At 29.3% G+C, this 10,158-nt stretch overlaps 1 protein-coding gene across 1 annotated transcript; it reads right to left on the reverse strand.

The window, feature by feature from the left end:
* Window positions 1-1,193: 1,193 nt before the first annotated feature.
* On the reverse strand, window positions 1,194-3,602 carry LOC133037219 (glucan endo-1,3-beta-glucosidase 8-like). Its single transcript, XM_061114101.1, has 2 exons — window positions 2,948-3,602; window positions 1,194-2,389 (listed from the first exon to the last, which is right to left on the reverse strand). The coding sequence occupies exons 1-2, from the start codon at window positions 3,307-3,309 to the stop codon at window positions 1,276-1,278; spliced, it is 1,476 nt and encodes a 491-aa protein (XP_060970084.1). The 5' UTR covers window positions 3,310-3,602; the 3' UTR covers window positions 1,194-1,275.
* Between the last annotated feature and the right edge of the window lie 6,556 nt (window positions 3,603-10,158).

Raw genomic sequence — 10,158 nt, forward strand, 5'->3', positions numbered from 1 at the left:
TCTATGTAGTAGGGTTCTCATGCTATGGAAAACATGAATAATGTAGTGGAGAATAATGAAAAGTCTTCGTCAAATTGTTTAACCCAAATGTAGTGCACCCATATAGCCACTATAAAATAGAAAATGTTGTTCTTTTTTTAAACATTACAATTCAAATTTAAATTTGCTAAATATATTTTTTTATTAGTTTTTTTTAAAACTCATTGAACATATTTTAAAAAATATCTTTCTATTATTATTTTTTCACGTATCTAAAAAAATATTTCTTTCTTTACTTTACTTGTAAAGTTGAATGTATTTTGCTTGTGAGAGTAAGAATTGATCATAGATGTTTCTTGCTTAATTGATTGTAAATGTTGCTTATTCATTGACGGCTAAAGCTTTCTCATTTTGTTCGCATAAATTGACTTGATGTTTTCTCCTTTTTTACTATGAAAATTGATTGTGGGGGTGTTCTCCTGCTTGAACAAATTGACTATGAATCTTCTCACTCTCACTTATAAGTTAATTGTTGGAGTACACTCAGATTTTTGAAATGAGTTATATCGATGTATGATGGTTAGCCGTGAAAGTTGATTGGTCTTTATCTTTTGTTAATTTTTTATATTGATAGGAGCAATGCCCAAGTCTAAGTATTGAGTTATCACTAGTAATCTATGTAGAATTTTGAGTTGAAGGTTTTACTCTTCTATGTAGTGGGGTTCTAATGCTATGGAAAACATGAATAATGCAGTGGAGAATAATGAAAAGTCTTCGTCAAATTGTTTAACCCAAATGTAGTGCACCCATGTAGCTACTATAAAGCAGAAAATATTGTTATTTTTTAAACATTATAATTCAAATTTAAATTCGCTAAATATATTTAAAAAAATATATTTTTCTATTATTATTTTTTTAAAATTTATTGAACATATTTTAAAAAATATCTTTCTATTATTATTTTTTCACATATCTAAAAAAATATTTCTATTACTTTTTAAAAAATATATTTTTCTATTAATGTTTTTTTTTATTTAAAACAATAAAATAGAAGAAGTGTTTATAATATGTGACTTCTTTACTCATTGTAGTTAAAAAAATTCTAACTCTTTTAAAGAAAAAAGTACAACTAAAAATACACTTAATTAAAATAAAAATTAAAATTATAACTAATGATATGTACATTAACTAATATATTTATATAACTCACAAGATGACAATGTTATTTAATGGTAATATAATGGAAAGAAAGATATTCAATATTAAGAAGAATTATGGATGCATTTATTAATTCATTTACAAAATCACTAGCAATGTCATGACCAAAGTTGCTGCAACCAAAGTGCGAAACATATGAGAACCCAAACCAATAACAACAGCAGAACTCTCAATTTGAATAGGAAACAAACAACCATCCCTAGAAGCATTTTGTGTCACAATCTTTGCCAAACCACTAAAATCACAAGCCTCAACACTCTGATCATTCATTTGAAAGTAAATATTAAAAGCATAAGAAGCAGAGTCTCTCTGATTCAACTTCTCACACGAAGTCCCTGGTCCCAAGCTAGTACAATCCGACATTGAACAAGCATAGTTCACTTCACTTCCCACTGCACTCATGTTCTTCACACTACTATCCAATACACACCACTTCTTCTCCAAATACTGAACCCCTTTAGCCCCAATTGGCATTTTTTCATGACCTTCTCCAGAAAAATCCATACTAAATTTGGGTTGTCCATCGTAACGAAAGATACCCCAATGTCGTTCGAAAAATCCCGGCGCCACACTCTTTATGTCCTCATCAAAAAGACTGAAAAGATAAGTTTCTATGTGGCCGGGTCGAAGAGGGGTTCCTTTATTTTTAGCCAACCTTTTTAATAACCCGCTGTAGAACTTCTTGGCCAAATCGACTGTGGCATCTTTGTCACCGTCGGTTGGCCAACCAACTTCCCCAACTATGATTTTCATGTTGGGGAAGCCTGCTTTCTTTAAGGACCAAACTAAGGTGTCATGGTTGGCATCAAAAACATTGTCATAATTAAGGTTGTTCTTGTCGTTTATGGACTTGGAACCACCATCGAAGAAGGCAAAGTCTCGTGGGAAGTTTGGGTTGTCGTAGAGGCTGAGGAAAGGGTAGATGTTGACCATGAAAGGTGATTTGTTGTCATTTAAGAAACTGACTATATCGTGCATGAGATCTTTTATGTCGTTGCGAAAGTTTCCATCTGAGGGAGTGTTGGATGAAGACTCATAAACGTCGGCGTTTTGAGGTATTGTGGCTTTGATTTTGTCTCCTAAGCCGGCTTCGTTTAGTGCCTTTTGTATGTTTTTTAGTGCTGGTAATACTAGTTTTATGAATGTTCCATTGTAACTTGTTAAGAAGGGTTCGTTTCCTACACCAACGTACCTGTATAACATAACACACTCATATTATAAATCTGTAAATAAATTATTAATGACTGGATTAAAAATTAGAGAGAAAAAAAAAATAAATGTTTCACATTTTAACAAGACCAAATGCAAACTATTTCCTTTTTCTTTTTCAAAAAGAAAATGATTGCGAAAGTGTTGAAGATGTGTGAATGAATAATTTACATCTTCATATTTTTCTTATAAATAAAAATTACCATTTGATGTCTTTTAACTTTTTCTTTTTAAATAAAAAAAATAAATAAAGATTAATTAAATAAAAAGTCACATTATAATTATCCCCTTAAAAAATGTCCCATTATAAGAAAGATCTCCCTCTCTAGATCTCTTTAAACATATTAAAACAAGTTATGATCAAGAGCTATCACAAATTTAGAATATAAAGATCATTAACATTATACATAAATATAAAGGTAATTATTAATTTCATAATTAACAAACAAACACATGAATATGAATGATGATGAGTAGTGGTATATGTGTATATATGACAATATATAACCATGGATTGATTATATATATTGAAAGCATATACCTGATATCAGTTCCTCCATGATCATCACGAAGATGTTTGGTGACATTATGCTTGACCCAATCTTTGGCATTGTCATAATCAGAAGCCATCTTTTTAAGCATGTCATTTGGGATTCCAAGCATAACCTCAATACCAGACCCATACAATGAGCTCACTGTCCAATCATCTGCGTCGAAAAGCTTCACTTTGTTAATCCCATTGTCTTTTAGAAGATTCACCACTATGTTTGGATGCAATGGGTGAGATGCCATTGTTCCCCAATTTACTCCTATATTGCTCTCTCCATTCTCAAATTTCATCATTAATATTATTCCAACCATCAAAACCACCCCCACCAACCTACTACTACTAGCTTCGACCATGGTTCCACAATTAATAATTAATAATTATTTATGGTGTGTTCATATTAATCTTAATGAGATTGATGAATGAAACTAATGATGATGATGATTGTAGTAGTTTGAGAAAGAAAATAAAAATGAAGGTGGCTAGAGCCTAGAGACATTAATAATATTGGTTTCCGTAAGCCTTGTTAATTTGTGGTTTTTACAAAGTTTGTTAATTGGCCTTAACTGCTATCATTCTAATTTTAGATTTTTATTTATTTATATATATTTGAATATTATAACTTGATTTTAGTTGGCACATGTATATAATAAGAGTGTTGTATAGTATATAGTCACCTTGCAAAAAAAAGTGCAATATTATTATTTTTTTTTTCTGGAAAGACCTTAACTTCATTAATCAGAGCTAAAATTTTGGTGAGCACATGGAGATCACCTCCCAAAAATTAAGCAACCCATTGCAGCTATTGGATAAATCCCACTATCAATAACATGCATGGGCCGCCACATTACAATCCTTCTTAAACTAAAACACATAATTACTAGAAGAAAGCAGGTCCAACAGATCAAAGAACTCAAGAGTCACCTTCCCCTCTGGAGGTTTACCATTTTTGATTGCTTGAACCAGAGACAAACAATCTGAGAGCAAGTCCCAATCCTTGCCATGGAAGTCATGAATGACCTTTGCAACGCCAACAATTCATTATGGAGAACCGACGTCACCACAACTTTCTTAGCAAAAACTGCCTTAACATGGCCTTCCGCATCCACGACCACAACTCTAACAGCAGCAGGACTTCAAGAAAGCTGCATCCACCATAACTCGCATCTTTCTAATTGATAAGTTGATATTTTGTCTTATAAATATGGCCAATGTATGTATTAATATTCTTAAATTGATTCTTTAAATTTTTGATTAGTGTAATTGTAATTTGTTAGGCTATTTTAAAGACTAATCATTCATTTAGAGTCATTTAGAGGTATTTTAACACATTTTGGTAGAAAATAGTGAAAGTTGGCGAGCTCAGTTTGACAAAATTGAATATAAATATGATTTTTTACAACTTTGGAAGTAGAACTGGACTTGGAGCTAAATGTGAAGGTTTTAGAACTCGTTCTCAGCTTTCAAAATTTTTTTGAATTGTCTAATAACAAGAAAACAGAGAAAAGGAATTTTGATTTACTCTGAGAGAAAATGTACAAAAGCAGTGAAAATAAAGAAAGGAAGGGGAGCTTTATAAAGAGCTCAGCCTAAGTCGGTTACAAACAGGAAAAGAAATAAAGAACCTAACTAACTAACAGAATTCCTAACTACTTCCTTATAATCAGAGGAGTAGACTAAAGAATACAAAAGGGAAAAAGAGATATGTTGCAGCGGTGTACAGGATAGTGTATATGTATTCTTTAATACCCCCTCCTCAAGATGGAGCGTGTATGTCATAAACAGACATCTTGGAAATATGGGAACTCAAAATAGGAAAGGTTAGTGGTTTGGTAAAAGCATCCGCCAATTGGAGTTTGCTGGATATGGGAATGAGCCTGATTGTTGAGTTGTTGATCTTATCTCTGATGAAGTGACAGTCAAGCTCTATGTGTTTGGTCCTTTCATGGAAGGTTGGGTTGTTTGCAATATGGATAGCTGAGTTGTTATCACAGTAGATGAAGGCGGGATGTGGTTGAGGAATGTGAAAATCGTGTAACAAGTATTGTAACCATGTTATCTCACTAGTAGTGGCAGCAAGAGCGCGATATTCGGCTTCAGCGGAGCTTTTGGAGATAGTTGGCTGCTTTTTGGTGCGCCAAGAGATAAGACAATCTCCTAAAAAGATACAAAAACCGGTCGTGGATCGCCTTGTAGTTGGGCAAGACGCCCAATCAGAATCTGAGAAGCCACGGAGGTGTAATGTTGATGATTTTGAATACAGAAGTCCCTGTCCAGGATTTCCTTTAATGTAGCGAAGCAGATGGTGCACGGCTTGGAGGTGTGGAGTGCGAGGATTTGCCATAAATTGACTAAGGGAGTTTACGGCAAAAGTGATGTCAGGTCTAGACAGAGTTGTTGGGTTTTATGCCCTAAATAAAACTCATTTCAATATAATCAGATTTACTTATTAATATAGATCAGAAATAACATTTAATGTTGCATGGTTCACATGATTTATTTCATGATTATATGTACATAATGTATAAATTCATCTGAAACCCTTTTCACATACTTGATCCTGTTTATTGTGCCGTCAACACATTGGAAAGTAAACATGACTATGTGAATAAAGTTTCCTAGATTTATCAGACATAGGGTTTTACTGATATGATAATCTACAACAGAGTTTACTTGCATTTGGAGAAGTGCTATGTTCTTTCCAGAGCATTGGTTAAAGTAAAGCTCAGGTTGGATGCATGGAGTATGCATCGGAAGGGACCGATATTGAACTTTGACTTAGATTTAATTAAACTTACCGTAAAATCTATTCAAGTCAATATCGCCAAGTTGATCCTAGATCAAATGATCTTAATCATGTTATGATTAGGCTCAATCTTGAAAGGCTATTCGTGTTCTTTGATTTGTTAGTTAAGCCTACTTTTAGGTCAGGGTGATACGTACATTTTGGGAACACGGTAGTGCAATTGAGTGGGAGCGCTATCATAAACATGGAATCTATAGCTTCTATCTGGCGAATAGTAAGCAAAGGATGATCTCCTTCGAGCTTGACCAAACTAACATAAATGGTGGAGTACTCATTTCACATTAGCTGAAATATCATTTATACGGGGTCAAGTGTTTTAAGGAATAAATACATTGTAGGGTGTAACGGTAATTTAATCCCTTTACAGTGTAGATCATTCATATAGAGGATCATTGATCACATTAGGATTATAACAATGGATAACTATTGATGTGTCTATATGGTGGAACATATAGAGCATTCTATATACTGAGAGTGCAATTCTAAGTTCTATGCGTGGATTCAACGAAGAATTAATAAGTTAGTGAATTTTAGTGCTAAATTCTTGATCTACTTATTGGAAGCTCGGTTATGTAGACCCATGGTCCCCCCATTAGTTGAGATAATATTACTTGTAAGACTCTTATAATTGGTTTTGATTAATCAATTATAATTCTCAAATTAGACTATGTCTATTTGTGAATTTTTCACTAAGTAAGGGCGAAATTGTAAAGAAAGAGTTTATAGTGGCATATTTGTTAATTATGATACTTTGTATGGTTCAATTAATAAATATGATAAATGACAATATTATTTAATAATTATTTATAGTTATTAAATAGTTAGAATTGGCATTTAAATGGTTGAATTTGAAAATTGGCGTTTTTGAGAAAATCAGATGCAGAAAAGATAAAACTGCAAAATTGTAAAAAGTAAGGCCCAAATCCACTTGTATAGGGCTGGCCACTTTTGTAGGAAATTTAAACTGATTTTTTCATTATTTTAATGTCAAATAATTGAAACCTAACCCTAGTGGAATGCTATAAATAGATAGTGAAGACTTCAGAAAATTCTACACTTAAATTTCTACACTTCTGATTCAGAAAAAAAACTGAGCCTTCTCTCTCCCTATCTTTGGCTGACCTTTCTCTTTCTCCTTCCATCTTCAATTTCGAAAATCTTAGTGTGAGAGTAGTGCCCACACATAGCAAGTGATACCTCAATCATAGTGAGGAAGATCGTGAAGAAAGACTTTCAGCAAGAAGGAGTTTCAGCATCAAAGATTCAGAGAAAGAGATCCAGGTTCAGATATTGATAATGCTCTGCTACAGAAAGGAATCAAGGGCTAGATATCTGAACGGAAGGAGTCATATTATTCCGCTGCACCCAATGTAAGGTTTCTTAAACTTTATATGTGTTTAATTTTATCGTTTTAGAAAGTTCTTATTTAGGATGTTAATAAACATACTTGTGAGTAGATCTAAGATCCTGGTAAAATAATTTCCAACAACTGGCCTCAGAGCCATGGTAATTGATTTACTTGCAAGAAATTTGGACTTTAAAACGATTGTTTGTATGTTCTTTGGATGGTATCATGTTGTATTGAGTGTTATTTGATGATTGATTGATGTTTGTGAAATTTTCGTGAAAAATAATTGCGATTTTATGTCTGTAATTATTTTTATTGGATAGTATGGAAAAAATTAAGCAAGTTAGCCTTTTACAGAACTTAATTTGGATTTTATTTGAATTAGTTATGATTTTTTGAAGATTTGAAAAAATCGGGGATGTGCTGATATTTTCCTGCGATCGCAAATCTGTCCGTACAGTTTCGAATTTTTTTGTTTTTCTTCGATTTTTCATACTTTTTCATGGAATTAACTTCCAATTTTTTGTATAGTTTTGTATTTATACTATTACTATTCCTAATTCAATTCTAATTATCATTTTGAATTAATTTAATATTTTTTAAATTTAATTCAAGATATTAGTGTAATTTGAATTTGAATAGAATTAGTATCTATCTTCTTGCTTAAAAATCTATCTTATTTTTAAATTTGATTATATCTTATTTTTTTTAAATTTAAGGTCAGATTTTATAAGATATTTATAAAATCTTTTAAGATATTTTTAAGATATCTTATCTTTTAAGATATTTTTTTTAAAAATTAAATCTTTTTAGATATTTTGACCTTATTTAAATTTAAAATAAGATATTTATAATTTAAATAGATGTAAGATATTTTGCTATCTTTTAAATTTTGTTATTTTATTTATTTAAATTAAATTTAAAATCTGAAAAGATATTTCATTTATCTTTTCTAATTTTTATTTAATTTTTATTTTTAAAATAACATTTAATTTTTAAAAGTAGTTAGCAAATTTTGAAATGATATTTAGGTTGGTTGAAACCTATTTTTTCAAAAAGTAGGTTTAATTTTAAATATTTTTTTTAATTTTCGAAATTTAAATTTTATTTCCGAAATTAAATTTTTTTTTAAAATTTTATTTTATTTTTCGAATATTAAAATATTTTTAATTATTTATTTTTCGAAATTATTTATTTAAAATTAAATAAATCCTACTTCCAACTATCCAGCTAACCTTGTTGCAGGAGTATGTGGTTTTAGCTTGTATGTAAGTTTTTAAAACCTATTATTACTTGATTGCAAATAGCCATAGTTACCTTTTGCCAGATCTAATGATCTGATGGCTCCCTTGGTCAAGATAATAATTTGTAACAGGTATATTTACAATCTTCTTTCATCTGTGTATGACCTAGCAACATGATAGGACCCATCCAAAGTGTGCCTGTGTGAGCCTATGTGTTTAATTTTATTATAGATGCATATAGGTTAATGTTGCTAAAATAAATTATCATAGTTATTGATAGAATTTATTTAGGCCCATTTAGTTTTTGGGCCTATTCAATTAATAACAGTTGTTCTTATTAAGGTTAAATTCCTCTCTTTTGGGCCTTGTGTGAGAGTTGGGAGCCATAGAAGTGGGTACGACATACTGAACCCAGCACCCCCTCACACAAACCACCCCAATTGTGAAGGCCCATTTCCCTGATTTGAACAACTGTACTAGGTTAATTACACTAGTTTAACCTAATAAAATTGATTAGCAACATAATTAATTTCATTTATTTTGAAATTAATTTAAGAAAATTATAGTTTAAAGAATTTTTTATTCTAAGCTAAACTATATGTATTTTCTTGTATTTAATTAAATATAGAATTATAACCATCTAGATTCTTTCTGGAACTTAATTTAAATTTTTCATTAAATATTCTTATTTAAGTTGATATTTAGTTATCTACAACTAACCAACTTAAATCTGAATATCTTTTGAATTTCAAATTTCAAAATTAAGTTGAGAAATTTTAGGCATTGGTTATTAAGATTCTTTAGATATTTTTTAAGTTAATATCTTTTCGAATATTAACTTAAAATAGAATATTTTAGATATTTTTTAAGTTAATATCTTTTCAAATATTAACTTAAAATGGAATATTTTCAAATTAAGTGGTTACAACTTAATTTTTGATATTTAATTAAATTTAAATTTGAAAAATATTTAAGTTCTAGATTTTTTCTAATACAACTTAAATTAGATATTTTTTCAAATTTTGTAGAAAAGATACTTAGTTAAATAAGATATTTTCTAGATAGTTATTACTAGACTACTTATTATTTCTAATATTAAATAGGAAAATATTATAAATTGTGAAATTAATTATTTATTAATTAATTTTGGTACAATTTATTTTAAGTATTTTTTTTTTCCTAGTATTAAACTAGAAATTAATAATTAAGCCTTCTCTACACTTACTTATTTATTTCTTGAATTTAATACATTTAATTAATTTGAAAATTAAATATCTAAGTTGATTTTCATTATCATACTTAAATATTTCTTTTTCATGACACTTAATTAAATAGAAAATTATTTTTTAGTTGAAATTTATTTTTTCAACTAAATTTAAATAATTTTCAAAATATATTTTTTCTTTATTTTATTAATCAATTTTTGAAATTGCATTTCTTAAATGCTAGAATTTCGAATTTTATCTTGAAAAATAGATTAAGTTGTAAATTAATTATTTATTTTAATTAATTCTTGGATCAACTTAAATCAATGATTTTTTTCATTTATTGATTAATTTAAAATAAATTGAATTAAAGTATATTATTAGAAATTGAATTAATTAGTCAAAGGAAAATCTAGATAGATGATATTTTTGCTTGAAGTATTTTTCTAGTGTATTTAATTAAATAGAAAATTAATATTTAAGTTGATTTTCATCATCATACTTAAATATTTGAAATTTTTCTTATATATTTAATTAAATAGGAAAATTATATTTTTTGTTGTAAATTAATTTTATTAATTAATTTTGGGCCAACATTAAAT

This window comes from Cannabis sativa, chromosome 4 (assembly GCF_029168945.1).
Source record: "Cannabis sativa cultivar Pink pepper isolate KNU-18-1 chromosome 4, ASM2916894v1, whole genome shotgun sequence".
Lineage (NCBI taxonomy): Eukaryota > Viridiplantae > Streptophyta > Magnoliopsida > Rosales > Cannabaceae > Cannabis > Cannabis sativa.